The 15,671-nt window shown below is 34.3% G+C and overlaps 1 protein-coding gene across 1 annotated transcript; it reads left to right on the top strand.

Moving 5' to 3' along the window:
- Positions 1-1,827: 1,827 nt before the first annotated feature.
- LOC124369537 (restin homolog) lies at positions 1,828-10,423 on the top strand. Its single transcript, XM_046827561.1, has 3 exons — positions 1,828-1,840; positions 4,108-4,517; positions 6,215-10,423. The coding sequence occupies exons 1-3, from the start codon at positions 1,828-1,830 to the stop codon at positions 9,899-9,901; spliced, it is 4,110 nt and encodes a 1,369-aa protein (XP_046683517.1). The 3' UTR covers positions 9,902-10,423.
- Positions 10,424-15,671: the final 5,248 nt, after the last annotated feature.

Raw genomic sequence — 15,671 nt, 5'->3', positions numbered from 1 at the left:
ACTAAATCTGTAAGCATTGTAGCCGTGAGTAGATTTTGTTGTAACTTCTATAATACTGGGTTTCCATTGAAACAAATACTCAAAATCCTTCTATTTTTTACTATTTTCAGAGTGTGACAGATGATTTGAGTAATTTTATTACTAAAAATCAATGATATGAGTAACAACTTACTTTAAACACAATGTAAATAATTCATAGACATTGGGCATTGTATTATTTGGTAAGTTATCTTAGCGTTGTAGATTGTCAAAACAATAGACAAGTACAAAAAGCAGATAATATTTTAACTAACTAATCTTTTGTAAATGTTCATGTCTCATACAGTTGTTACAGCAAGTTATTACATTAAATAAATAGAGCAGTTAAGTCATCATTTTATGAAAAAAACTCATCCAGTGTGTAGAAAGGCTGGTCTTCTGCCTTGCTATCACTGGGGCTTTTCCTAGTGTGCCAGGCGCGGCTCTGGACTGTTGTCTTAACCTCGCCCCCCTGGACATTGTCATCCGGGCTATGGCCAGGAGGAGTGCCTACTGTCTTCAGCAGATGGGACTCTGGTCGGGCTGCAGCAGTGGGAACTGCAGAATTAGCACTCTGATACAGGAGGATGTTCTGCACATGATTTCTGATCAGGTGCCACAAAAATTCTCCTTTGACAAACCCTTTAGGATTATTTTACCCTCTAGGGATGATTGGTCAGAGGGAAGGAAACCTCTTCCACAAGCGGAGCTCGAATGGTTCACAGACGGCTCTAAAACAAAAAGCGGCACAGGCGCTGGAATTCTGGGAGTGAGACCATGTAGGGAGCTGGTGGTCCCTCTGGGTCCGTTTCCGACAGTCTTTCAAGCGGAGGTCGCAGCTATTATGGAATGTGCTCATGAGAATCTTCGTCAAGATGATTAATATTTTCACGGACAGTCAGGTAGCGCTGATGGCACTGGATTCTTGCGTGATCAAATCCAAACTGGTTTGGGATTGCTATCAGGCCGTTTCCTCCCTTGCCAGAATCAACAATGTAACCGTTTGTTGGGTTCCTGGTCATGAGGGTATTCTTGGGAACGAAAGAGCTGATGCCCTGGCCAACCAGGGCTTAGCGACAATTATGACGGGCCCTCAACTGTTCTGCGGTGTTCCAAGGTGTGAATCCTCTAGGGTTGTCTCGAAATGGATTCGCGCGGAGCATGAGAGAAGGTGGAGGTTGCATCCGGGTAAAAAAAAAAGGCTGGTCTTGCAGACAACACCAAAATATATTCCTAGTAATGTCTGGATTATCACCTTTTAGGTGTTATGCAGAATGTTAAACATTTTCAACACAGATTACAACAATTTCTTTTTTTCATATGAGGCTGTTCTTTGAATTGATAGTGTATAATCTTTTGATTGTCTGGTGTCATGGTTATGTAGGGGTCTTTGTTTGGGAGGACATTTGTTCGTGCAGTAAAGAATTAATCATTAAATCATCTGCTATTTGAAAATCTTTCTTCAACTATTTAAAATATTTCTAGATCCTATTCCTGCCATTGTGCTTATAGCTTTTTCTGTATAACCGTAACACTGTGAAGCATCAGAATAACCACCACAAACAGTCATTTCATATAGCAGCTGGCTCTAAAATAATACATGGTATGCTGTTCTTGTGGTCTCATAAGTTCTGGTGATCTTGATTTATTTTAATGCAAATGAAGCTGAGCGAGGTTTAGGTAGAGGCTACTGTATGATTGACCGGCGTATACCTGTATGTTCATCACATGTATTGTACAGGTGCTTGATTTTATCCACTGCTTTGAAGGTCAGGCAGTTCCTGATTGTTATTTCTAAGTTAGTTTGCTATGAGTAGCATAGGTAAGTTGTGCTCCTACTTCTGCAGATTTTTTAGGTAGTCTTCTAAAATTTGCTAATTGTTCTCCAACATTTCCATCTTGACTTCTGTGCTGGGTAACTTTCATCATAAGACTGCATTTTTAGTTTTAGCAGCCTATTTTCTTCATGTAGTCTTTGTAACTATATCTTCAGGTTGTTATTTTCTTTTAGTAACCATTTCCTGGTTGATGCAGCTGGAGTCAATGAATATGGTTAGCAGTAATACAATTCTAAAACCAAGGAACTCATCTAATCAAAATAGAGTGATAAATTAACTTTACATTAGTTTCAATAATGGAGTATTTTGTATGTTTCTTGCCGAAACATGTTATGGTTTCTAACACAATTGATTTATTTTTTAAATGCTAGAAAAATAGTCTTTTACAGCAAAATAAATAGTAGTGTTTTAACATTTAAAAGTGCATTCTTGCTTCAAAAACATCAAAGGTAGTAATAAAAGAGCTGTATCAGCTTTATTTAATCATGTTTTCAATGTGGGTGAATCCAACAAGTAGGATTGCATTTATTGTTTTGTAATTTGTTGGTCAAGTTTTACAAGAAGAGACTTAATTTATTTGTCTAAAGTTGAAATAAATATAAATAGTGATGGTAAATAAAATTATTGTTTGGTCGATACTCAGGAAATTATCATAAAAGTTCACCTGCATTGTACAATTTTCTACAATGAGCTCTACTAAAATTGTGACAACCATACCAAGTCAAGATGGCAACTGGAAATCATTTATATATATATATATATATATATATGTGTGTATGTATATAAAATGACAGAATTACTTGACGAAACAAATACTTGTAAATTATGAAATGAATGAACAATATTAAAGCCTATTGTAATTTTACTACAGTAATTAGTTGTTAAGTGAGTGACTGTCTCAGACGATTTATATAAAGGGAACCCTTCTGAGACTGCCACCAGACAATCTGTACACTACACCCTGTCAGTGAGTCACAACACTGTATTTGATGTTATTACATGTCTTGTGTTGCATTCCACTATGAGTCTTGAGCAGAATTTGTATTACATTGTGCAAGAAACTTGGCTATTCTGCTTCAGAGACAATCTCTATGATATAAAAGCTTGTAGTGATGAGTCAGTCCACGGGTGATAAAGAAATGGTTTAGTCGGTTCAAAGATTGCAGAGAAGAGTGACCTTCAATTGACTGTGGGTAGAAAATTTCATTTGGCTGATTCATAGTTGCCTCTAAGTTACTCATATTCTTGCTAAAAGTCAAGGTTGGAAATTGTCAAAGAAACCTTATAGATCCTTATCGACTATATATCTAAATAGACCATTCTATGATTTAAATGAACTTCTAATTTTATTTCTACAGATTTCTTGATACTCATCTTTACATGTTTATAATAGAAATAAATAGGTCTCTGACTGTATAATTAAATGTCAATATTATGATTATCCTGATATTGCTTCCAAGTATTACAATATCACACATGTTCCTACCTACCAAGGTTGGCAGCTAAACCCAACGCAACCATTTCAGCAGATTTTCATCCCAGGCTTAGGTTTGGGTGATGAGAGCTAATGCAGACATTTTTTTATTTTGTTTTCTTAACATTGAAAACACATGAAATTCACCTTTGATTAACACGCCCATATTAAATACTAACACATGTTTATGTGTTATTTAATTTAATATTTAACACATAGTCTGCGGTGCATGGACATTACTACTACTCTCCGCCTGTCTTAAAGTTGGTAAATTAAAGGTGTTGCAGTGATGTTGTTAACATATACTGTTGCTAGATAGGTATCAAACTAACACATTGAGTGTGATGCATACACTACTATTTTCCGCCTGTAGTATAGTCTATACATGACTCACGTTACAGAAGGTGTTAAAGAATAATTCAGCATAAAAGTGTACTTGTCAACACATTTTATTATTTTATAACAATGGATATTTAAAAATTGTTATGGCAATGAATTTCAAAATGACAGTAAATGTAATAAAAAGCTATTGATTTCAGGGCACACTATAACAGGGAATGGGAAGAAATTACGCTGGTAGTGCCAAAGTCTTTGTTGGATAAATTATAAGTAAATATATATTTACTGTTGGTTATTTAGGAATTTTTCTATTGCTCACAGCAAACAAATATGTATATTTACCCACAATTCCTAAGGAGTAATGTTTATAAAAGGATAGTACTTATATATAGAATTTTACTGACATCAATTAATGGTCATCTGTTTGTCTTTGTACAGGTTGTTGTCACAGAGGAAGTAGAGGAGTCTCAGGGGTTGGGAGAGAGAGAGGTAGAGTGAAGCAAGCAGAGCTAGAGGCTTTTAAACAAGAGTTAGCTCGCAAGAGAGCACTGCGTAATGAGGCTCTTGCAGCCCTACAGGCAGAGATGAGAGATCTGCGGAGTCAAGTGGAGGAGGAGCGAAGACTGCGACTGGAGGTGGAGATGGAGCGAGACACTCTGAGATCCTCCGCCTCTATAGATCTAAGTCAGGAGCTTCAGAGGGTAACAGAGCAGAAGAAACAGCTTGAAGAAGAGAGAGAGCGCCTAATGGAAGAAGTCGAGGAGAAAGCTGGTCTCGAGAGACAAGTACAAGCTCTTAAGGATGTCTCACAGATAGGAAAGGAGATGTTGCGGATTAGAGAACTTCAGGTGATTTTCCTTACATTTCTAACCTTACTAATTTAATTTTGAGAACAATTATAAAGTTCAAACTATATATATATATATATATATATATATATATATATATATATATATATATATATATTGAACCTATTCTTTTGAAACATGAATAAAAACAGGACAGAAGTCAGTAAAAATGAAACTTGGAAGATTTACAGGCAAATTTCCTTCTATTTCTGCAATTGCATGATATATATGTATGTATGTGTGAGCACGATAAGAACAATAAAATTACAAATCATGCTATAGACAAAGTCAACAAATTATATAGCACCTTTTTTTGTACAATATAATATAAGCCTTTAATGGAAGAAGAGGCAAGATTTTAACACTAGTAAGAACATTTTAAAAAACAATAAAATGTATGCATTAAATAATAAAACTATATAAAAACTAAATTAAAACAGGATTCAAAACTTTAAGTACTAAAATCACAGGCCATGTAGTCATTTACGGAAAAAAAGATTGGATTTTCAGCCACTTTTAGGATAACTTTAAATTTTCTTAATATATCACCCCATCCTTTTTCTGGTAACTTATTGAAAAGTTTTATTCTTAAATACACATGACTGCTAATAATTCTTTCTTGTATAGTGCAAATGTATGTTTTGTATATATGTAAAGCTGGCAAAATTTTCTTTGATTTGGAGTAATAGACAACAAATATATAACTAGGCAAAGTCATGATTTGAAATTTTCTAATTATTGGTAAGTAAGATTCTTGTTTAGACACATCATTCACAGCTCTCAAAAGATTCTTCTGCCAAATAAAAACATTTTTTGAACTTGCACTATTTCCCCAATGATTCTCTACCATAAATTAGAATGGAAAATGCGTAATTTGCTGTTATCAACATTTCTTTACTGAGTTTTATAGTAACTAGTGTCTTACAATGTCAGTCTGTTACATTAATTAGATTCTTTTATCTACCACTATGTATTACGCCACATTATATAATTTGATCTAAACAAGTGTTTACTCTAATCTTGAATTCAACGTAACATATCAACTACCTAATTAATTGTTTATGTGAAGAAAGAAAATTAATTTGTAATAGTGATATATAGTTTGTATTTATACTTATATTTTTATCCCTTCTTATGTCCAATCATAACACTCTTGAATGTCAGACAGATTTAGTTATTTTTGCAAAGCAGAATTTTTAAAATAAGATAAACTGGAATACGAGCCATGGGGAGGATGCTACTTTGTATCCATGTGGATTTCCAATAAACGTAACATGTAGGACGTAGGTAGATAAAGTCAAATATGTGTATGCCATAGTACACATCTGTGATTGCTAGTGTCTGAAAATTCAACGCTCAGGTGAAAAAGTGACTGGTAGGCCTAGAAACTATTGAATCTGGTCCTAGATTGAAGTTATCTGACTACTCTTATTTTTAATACAATGCATTTGTACCTGTCACAAAACATTTCTTTGTAGTTTGCAGATGTGTTGTTATTACACAAAAAAGTACTGTTATATTACAGCTTATACCAAAGAAGCATATTCGAAAAAATCTAAAAGTTTTAAAGAAATATAGAACAAGTTTATTAATGGTTTAAACATTTACTTACTAATTCTATTACTAAACCAATATAACTACAGCACATTAATTTAGATACAACTGTTAACCATAATAATAAAGTTGTTTGATGACAGGTTAAAGAGCTGAAGAAGAAACTTGTTGAGATCAACTTGTCTACAGTGTTGGCGCCACCAGAAGACTTGCGCGTTGAATACGAGAAACAAATAGATAACATTCGCAAACTACGAACTCTTTACGAGGAAAGGGCAGCAGCAACGATGCTTGAGCATCAACGGGCACTGGAACGAGAAGAGGCAAAGAGGGAGGTAATAGAAACAAAACTAGCTGACCTTCAGAAAGAAACAGAAGATTGGCAAGAAATGAAGAAAGAATTGGAATTGAAGATTGAGAAGTTAGAGGGCGTCATCCAGAAAAATGAGGATGACCTTGACAAATTAAAAGATGATTTATTTTCGAGTACTGTTCAAAATAAAAGTTTGAGCTCACAAATTACTTTAATTAACAATTTATTTTCTCAAATGCTGGTAAGTCCCAAAGTAGACTTAGACCGGTTGACACGACTTCTGAAAGACAACCATGGTCTCATAACTGATTTAACCGAAAAAGGGGATTCCAATGAAGTTGCTGCTTTGTTGGTAGATCTAGCAGGGCAAGTAGAAAAAGAACAAGAAGAAGAGAAAAAACAGGAACAAAACTCCGAAGATTTAGATAAGAATGTTGAATCACAGACTGAAATAGCGTCAAATCTATCTAAGGTTTGGAGAGTGATGGTAGAACTTTTGAGTCATCACCAAAGTTCAAGTCATGTGGAACTTGCTGGAGGGGCAGAAAGTTGCTATAAATGTATCCAAACACCAACTGGTCCAAGATCTGTTATCAGTGTTAGTCAAACATTTTTAACCTTGAAAGATTTAATCTTAGAGAAAAATCGCTTGGTAAAAGAAGTTGGTAGATTGAAAACATTGAATAATCATTTAGAGTATCGTTTAGGAAGTCAAGAAAAGAGGCTTTCAGTGGTAACAACTGAATTAAGAAAAACGTGGGGAGTTTTTAACAAGCTTAGAGCTCAACACAAACAACTACATACTCATGAAAAGATTCTTCGATATGAACTTCAACAAAAAAGGTGTATGCTAACAGAACTGAAGGAAGAATTGGAACATTGCAGGGACAAATGGGAGCGAGCTCGGCAAAAGAACACTCAAACTGAAGAAGATTGGAAAAAACTCAGAAAGGAATTTGCTTCAAGGAAGTCTCGAACGGAAAGTAACTCAGCGGAAAGTGGTTATGAAGAGGAAGATGTTGCTGTCTCTCCACCTTCAGAAACAATAAATCATGGCAATAGTTTGTTTGAAATAAGACCTAATAATGGAAGTGAGGCTGAACTGTCTGAAGAAGACATTGAGCATTCTGATGGAAATAGTTATGATACAGTCATTGATTTATTAGATATTGCTTGCCTTGAAAACCAAAGTGAAGGTGAATCGACAATTCCATTTGTTCTCTGTGAAGTTCCTACCGTGGCATCAGAAATATCTCCCAGCCTGCTACCACTGTCTGGTAGTGAATTTACAGAGGGGCTTGATCAGATCGAGTCTGAAGATCTTGCTGCTGTTTTGGATATTCAGTATCAAACCCAGCTGTTGGGTGCTGATTATAACCTATCCCTCCCTTCGTCAAGTGGATCTTCCCCAATTCCTACAGAAAATGACGACTTTGCATCATCTGAAATGGATATATCGGAGGAGGATTCCTTATCAAATGATAATCATATCTATTCATCACCCTTACCTACTGTAAATCAACCAGTACAAGAAGAAACTTTATTGTTTGGTTCTAATTCATCAAAAAACATTTCTAAGTTCCTTGATGGATTGTTTGTGGATCAACCTACCAGAAATAGACCTTCTCCTCCACAGCAAAATTTGTTTCTTGATATCCCTAGCACTTCTCAATCTACCCCAGATAATGATCCTACAACACCAATAGTAAACAATGGAAGCTATCAGATTTTATCTGGGAGTGCTACTCCACTAATAAGTGGTGAAGAATGCTATGAATTTCCAGTTAAAAATGAAGAAAGCTTAAATGAAAACAAGAGTGACCAAACTAAATTAACTGGAATGGAGCATGTTCAACAGTGGGTTATTGATTCTCAACCACCAACTACAGTTACATTTTCAGAGACAGAGAGAGTTTCTCAGGAAACTAAAATTATTGATCAAATTCCCTTGATTTCTTCTAATTCAGGGACAAACACGCAAGAAGAGATTTTGAAAGCCAGAGAGGATAGACTAAAGAAGTTGGAAAAACAATGCAGATCCCTTGTATCTAAAGTTTCTTCAACATCCTTCAGAAGTGAAATCATCTCAAATAAACTTGATGAGCTACATCTTTGCTATGGTTCTACTGAAGAAGGGCCTGTCAATATAGAGTCAAAAGAAAAACACAATGAAAACCAAGTTTGTAATCTTCCTGAAGCTCAAGAACAAGAGACTACAGACCTTAGTGAGCAAGTTACAACTTCTTCAAAGTCAGTTATACCTTTAAAAGATTCTAAAGATGCAGAAGCAATAGCTTGTTCATCAAACAGTGAAAATTTGTCTCAAGTTCCAAGTCCCATCCTAGGTAGATCACCTGAACAAATTTTAGAAGCAAGAGCTGCACGATTAAAAAGGTTGGAGGATCAATGCAAATCTTTGTTTTCAAAAATGGCAGCAACATCTTCAAGGAGTGATGTGATTTCTAACAAACTAGATGAGCTACATGAATCTTATGGGTCCTCTGAGCAATCAACAATTAATGAGAAACCAATGGTTACAAATACTTATGCACTTACTTCTGGACTAGTAATCAACCAAAACAACAAGGATAAAGAAATAATTGGTCACTCAGATCAAAAAAAGTCCTTGTCAGTCCATAGAGAAGAAATCAAAGATTCAAAACCACCTGATTTGGCATCCGAGTCTAAGGAAATTTTGAACAAATGTTCTATTCCTGGACCTTCAACTGAACCAATTCCAGTAGTAACTGGAAGTCCTAAAACAAATCGTACACCAGAAGAAATTTTAGCAGCTAGAGCAGAAAGATTTAAAAGATTAGAAGAACAATGCAAATCATTAGTATCCAAGATGACAGCCACATCATTAAGGAGTGAAATAATATCAAACAAACTAGATGAGCTTCACAGTTGCTACGGATCGTCAGAAGATACTTCAGACAATGATGAACATTCCTCATCATCTTTGGAAAATGATAGGAGAAGATCCACTCCAACAAGCTCTCCAAGAAATTATAGGAGAATGATTCACTCTACAGAAAAAGACAAGACTTCTAAAGAAACGAATGCTCAAGATTTGGATACTCTCCAAGCAGAAAATATGAATGAAAGGATAAAACTGCAACAACAAGAAACAAATACAGAACCAGATAGATTAAAAAGAACTCCTGAAGAAATCCTGCAAGCAAGAGGTCAACTACTAAACCGCCTGGAAGAGCAATGTAAATCCTTGTTTAGTAAAATGTCCGCCACTTCTCAAAGAAGTGATTTGATATCCAACAGGCTGGAGGAGCTTCATGGGCAGTATGGTCAATCAACTTCTTCAGATAATCAGCCACAATCTTCAGAACAAACTAAATTACCAACTAGTTTTACTAACAGCGCAGATGTAACAGAAGTTTCCAGAGAATGTCAGGAAGAATTAAGGCACTCTCAAAATACAAATGATGTTCAGACACAAAATGAATCCAACTCATCAGATATCACAGATCAACTTACTGATATGGAAAAGAGTAAGTGAAAAATACAGAGGCATGAAGAAAAGTTTAAAGATGTTTGTTCCAGTATTGCTTTCTATTTTTCTATGAGATCAGCTAAGGGATGTTACCAGGGTTGTCTTTCATTCTTTGCCGCTCTATAGTTTTCATTTTTTACGTCTTTAAAAATCCATAATTTGTGTTCTTTTTAGTAGTTTTTGTAATCAGTATTGTGATATAGAATTCACAAGTATTTAGATATTTTTAGATATGTATGGGATGTATATTAAAATTTAGAATTTGAAAGATGTCAAGATGATTGTGAACTTATAACCATATTGTTTGTTTTATTTCTTAGCAATTCTCTTAGTTTTTGGGGTTTTAAGTTTTTCAAGAATAAAACATATCAATAAATTGTCCTTATTTTGTTTACTCTAGCTTTATTTGTTTATGATTTGTTCCTAGATTATCATGACAACTTATTCACATTGTTAGTTGAACAATGTGTTGTAAGTGTTGATGACTGATGTTTCTAGTCAATAAAAACTCATATTTTATACATGTGATATATGTGGTTCCTTTATAACCTTTTGAAATGTTCATATTAATACTGGGGAGTTGAACTTAAACTGATGATTTAATATTACATCCTTTATGCCAGCTTGAATTTACTTAGCATTTTTATACTAAGAAAATTACTCGTAGCAATTGAGGGGAGTGAAAGAGAAAGAGCACATTAATATAAATTATTGTATAAATACAAATTCATTAGGATGAAATCTCAATATATAGCTATTGGAACAAGTTTTTAACTCCCAATGTATTGCTCCATTATAGTTGATAGGCTTCGTAAATTGAAGTGATGTCTGAAAGAGGTATCTGGGTGTTGTTCTGTACTAACAGTTCAACTGGCGAGCACTACAAAGTGTTGAGTAAGGGTTTACCTTGTTCAGGAAGCCTTGATGATACTGATGACAGATTACAAGTTGTAACTATGATCATCCTGTTTCATGATACTTAACAAATCACTTACACTAGCATTTCTGTTCTTGCGGCTGGCTGGCCACCACCAGCTTCCGGTCTTGGTGTGATGATGTTTGTCGTGGACTCCTGAGAGAATCAAAGACAGTGCTTCGTTATATCTTCTTACTGTGTTCTCCACAATAGTCTTAAATGCCTTTCATGCCACTCTTACTGTTTGGTAGGACATGCCGGTTTTATGCATACCGATAATGTGCCATTTAATGTTGGTAGTCAAACAAAAAAAAAAAACAAAGAAAATTTTTAGCTGAAATTTAAAGTTATAAACAAACATGCACATGCAGCCATCCTCCTCCCCTCGCTGGGAAACACAGCTGTGCAGTCAGAATTCATCGAACATGCTTCCTTCACAAGTTGTAACAAGTGAAAGTTGCTTTTTTCAATCACTGAATATTCGAAACAAATAAATTATGCTTAAGTGGTGGTAAAACGGTTTTTAACTTCATTAAGTTATTTTTGTGTTTAGTACATTATACTGAATAAGTAAACCAAAAATGAAATCAATGCTACGTGTAGATTGTCAGGGAAAAATGTTTTGTGTACCAAAACAGGGATTTCTTTAAAATTATTATGATTAAACTCTAGCAAAAGGTTTTCATTATATTGTAATGACATTGTCATCAAAATCCTTTGTTTATATGGTGAGTAAAACTTTAAATGCAAGATATATTAACAACTTTAAGGACAGTAAAACAAATAACTTTATTGAGGGTGTCCGTAATCTTTTTGCAAGCACCATACTAGACAGGTGTTGGGGACTTAAATAACTTTAATTAAGGTAAAGGAAATAACCATGTTCTTCAAAAACAAATATTTTACAGGTTTTAATGGAATGCCAATAATAGGAATAAAGCATTTTGTAGAATTAATTCCTTTTTTCACATCAGGTGGAAAGAAGCTAGCTTGGTTCTCTTCTTACCTATTAGGAAACCAAAATTATATTTAAAATAGACTTTTAGACAAAAATGTACATGGAATATATCTACACAAAGTTTTGTCTCAAAGTTTTAAAATATAGGATACTTTAGATCTCTATACTGAGATTCCTCATTGTTTTAATATTATGCTCAAGTTTTAACTAAATATGTCAACATCAGAAGATATTAATTTTTTAATACTTTATAAAAACATGATGTACAAAATAATCCATAAATAGTTGTTTAATTCAAATTTAATCTATTTAAATTTAATGAAACTATTTATGAGACATGTAATGTATAATTTTACTAAATAAAAATTGTTCTGATTCTGATGTATGTCCAGGGGCAACACTTCACCAACTGAAATTGCCAAGATAATGGGGGTAAAGAGATAATTTAACTTGATTGCTAGGTCTAGTTTACTGCAGAAGATGATTGTTGGAGTGGTTAGGACTAATATTAAAGGTTTTTTTTTCAAGCGTAAGGGAATACCAGACCCTGCCCTTTTTGACTTGGTAAAGGCTGAAAAAGATGAAGACTCAAGTACTCCAAGATGGCTGATTATTATGACCCAGTCTCTCCTTATTGTGTCTTTGCCAATAGATCTTGGTAGGAGGCTGTTCTAATCCCCCACCCAAACCCATTATGAATATCCTGTAATTCATGAGGTTGAGCAGAAGTCCACATATAACTAAGTTCATTAAGGGGTTCTCAGCTTCTTTTTCTATTTAAGAAAAAAAAAAACTCACATGACATTGAAGCACATTGACAGATACAGACAACCTGCTTTTATGGATTGGTCACTTTAATACCACCTCTTCATGTGAGTTTTGAACAGGGGTGATCCTCTTTATCCAATCACTAGTAATATCATATGTTGGCAAAGTCAAAAGACTTCTTTTTCTCTACCCAAACCTTCATAAAGATGTGAAGAGTCACATCTGGATTTTTCTAAGGAAAAAAGGAATAATCATCCTTACAGGTGGCAGGTAAATTAAACCCAGTAATAAAAATTCAACCTTCAGTAAGCAGATGGAGTTTCTCAAGTACTAAGCTAGACATTTACCGTTCCTTATGGTCCAGGAATCTTCGGTTTGGAGAGAGGTCATTGAAGACCTCCCAACAAAGGTGGGTAGGCATGTTTATAATCACTCACTTACAAATCCTACAACACGCCTATTGATAATGTAAATGTATTTCCTATTTTAACATTCATATCCAATGCTTTGTAGCCATAGACATAGATTACTTCAAGAAGAAAGCGTAAACTAATTGTAGCCTGATTAGACTTCTACAATCTTGGAAGATGTTGTCCACCTCTTGAGTACTGTTAAAAAAGGAGTATCATTGGTTTTAGAATGTAATGCTCCAGGGAAGTAACACCAAAATAGAAGTATGAAACTTTCTGAATTTATGTTTGGATAAAATTTAAATGTTGGGAATAATTCCAAACTTGTGACAAGAGAAAGAGGGAATTTTTAGACTTAACTAAGATTGATTCTAAACATTATAAACTTTGTGGATTTGCTAACTTTTAAATGACAGGGTGGCATATTGTGAGAGAAGCCTCTTTGTTGCATCATATACATGTAAGTGTTGACTTGGATGCTAATTCTATAAAAGACATAATTTAAAATGGTAAGTATTTTGAATATTCTAATTTGTAAAGAGAGTATTTAGTGCCCCTGGCAAACAAACTATAAGGTACATAAATTACAGCTAGTAATTAGAATAAACTTGAAGAGTATATTTGGAAACTGAAATAAACAATCATAACCTTTTAAAAACTCTCTTATTAAGATTTAGTTAAAAAGGGATGCGCCTTGGTGGAGTAGGAGGTCTATAAGCACATGGACCAGTTGTTAGTAAGGTTCCTATGCAACCTTTTAATAAAGTTAATTGGAACTGAAATTAGACCTGAGAAGAATATGACAGCTTTTTCACAATATAATATAAAGTTAAAGAGCTTTGTCACCCATATGAATTTCTATCATGAATAGAAAATTTTTTAGATGCATTAAAAATAGAAAAAAGTTCTACAGAGAGAACATATTAAACAAGCAGATTTGAAAAGAGAGAATATAGGCCTCAAAAGAAACAGAGGTGAAACAATTCATCTGCTGTTAAAGGCCCATTTTCTGGAGCAACTGACTCAATATTAGTTGGGTGGGGGACATAAGTGTCCCACGCAGGGAAGAAAACTTAGGCTAGAAGACAAGTAACATAAATTTTCACCAGAAATAGGATGGATCAATCCAGTTAGTCCTTTAAACTATTTAAGGCTCTAGGAGCAAATGGAGTTTTTCTGTACTGCTACAAAGAGTAAATAGAAAAATAGGAGCAACTCTCAAGTAGACCAGTGGTCTCCAAAGTGTGTGTCATGGGATACAGTTATGTCACATGGACCGATCCATTAAGTCCTTTAAACTAATTAAGGCACTAGGTCTAGATGGACTTTTTTCTGTACTGCTACTTGGAGGAAATAGGAAAACAGAAGCAACTATCAAGTAGACCAGTGGTTCCCAAAATGTGCGCCATGGGATGCAGGGGTGTCACCAAGTATTACAAAGCAGAGTCACAACTGTTACGTTAAAAAAGAATGGATGAGAAAATTATTATTTTAGAACATTACCTTTTAGCATGCTTTCCTAATATCATACGCATTTGAATTTTTAAAACAATGTACATTACTTAAGGTATACTACAATTAACTCAAGTTAAATTTTATTTTTGAGAAACTTTTAAGTTAGTCATTTCTTTTTCAATAACTGTAAAAGAGCCAAAAAATGCAATGATATAACAGTGATATAAACAATATTAGGGCTGTATACAAGGCATCTGTGAGCATTTACTGTGGATGAACAGTTATTAGCCCATCGGGTGGTAATACAATGTTTCTTACTTTTAACCCGCTACTGCATGGTATGCGTAATATATTAAATATTATAATTATTACTATTTTATATAGTAACACATGATTATGTTTACTGGCTCTGTAATGATTAACAAAAGGTCGCTGGATACATCTTTGTATGGGATTGTATGATGCTGTGAGGTCATATGGGGTGATTTGAGTGAAATAAACCGCATTGGCTACTTCCATCACGCCACTGTCCTCATTCCGCCACTGTCCACTATCCAGTCCTGGCCTCGGACACTTACCTTCTTCCCCCCTAACTGTGAACCACGCAAAGTCAATGATGTGACCGAAAGCAGTCTGCTTTATTTATGTAATGTGTCCGAAAGAGAATATTCAAAATATGGTAGATACCGCTGCCACCACCCGATAGTTCTGAAAAAGAAATGAATTTTTCACACCAAAGTTTAAAATAAAAAAAAAACAGTTTATTCTATAGTTTGATTTAGAAAATGTTACAATTATAAATGGTTTCAATTAGCGAAAAACTTCTGATTGAAGAATTTTAAGAGTTTGAAAAAATGATATAATACAGTTACAGAGAATCATATATTACAGAATCTGAGACCTGATCTAGACTGCTTTCCAGCACATGCAGGGGCTGACTGCATTGTCAGAAGTCTTGTTGCTGTCCTACTCACTTACTTTCAACACTTAATAATTTATACTTAATAACTATTTTGTCTTTCTTCAAATATTTGGAGCATTATAAAAACCAGTTAAGTCTAATTTCTAAATTATAAGTAAGTTTAAATTAACGATCAATATTATTCAGACTAAAATTCATATTAGGTACAGGATGTTACATCACCTTCTCCTCTGGAAAAAATGTGTCATAAAATTTAATGATGGAACATTTTGAACCTCTTACATTTGTTTGCTAAGACAACCATAACCTAGTTTTACGTTCATCTTTTTAGAAGTGTTCCTCAAAAT

Source organism: Homalodisca vitripennis, chromosome X (assembly GCF_021130785.1).
Source record: "Homalodisca vitripennis isolate AUS2020 chromosome X, UT_GWSS_2.1, whole genome shotgun sequence".
Taxonomy (NCBI): Eukaryota; Metazoa; Arthropoda; class Insecta; order Hemiptera; family Cicadellidae; genus Homalodisca; species Homalodisca vitripennis.
This window is presented reverse-complemented; position numbering and strand designations above follow the sequence as displayed.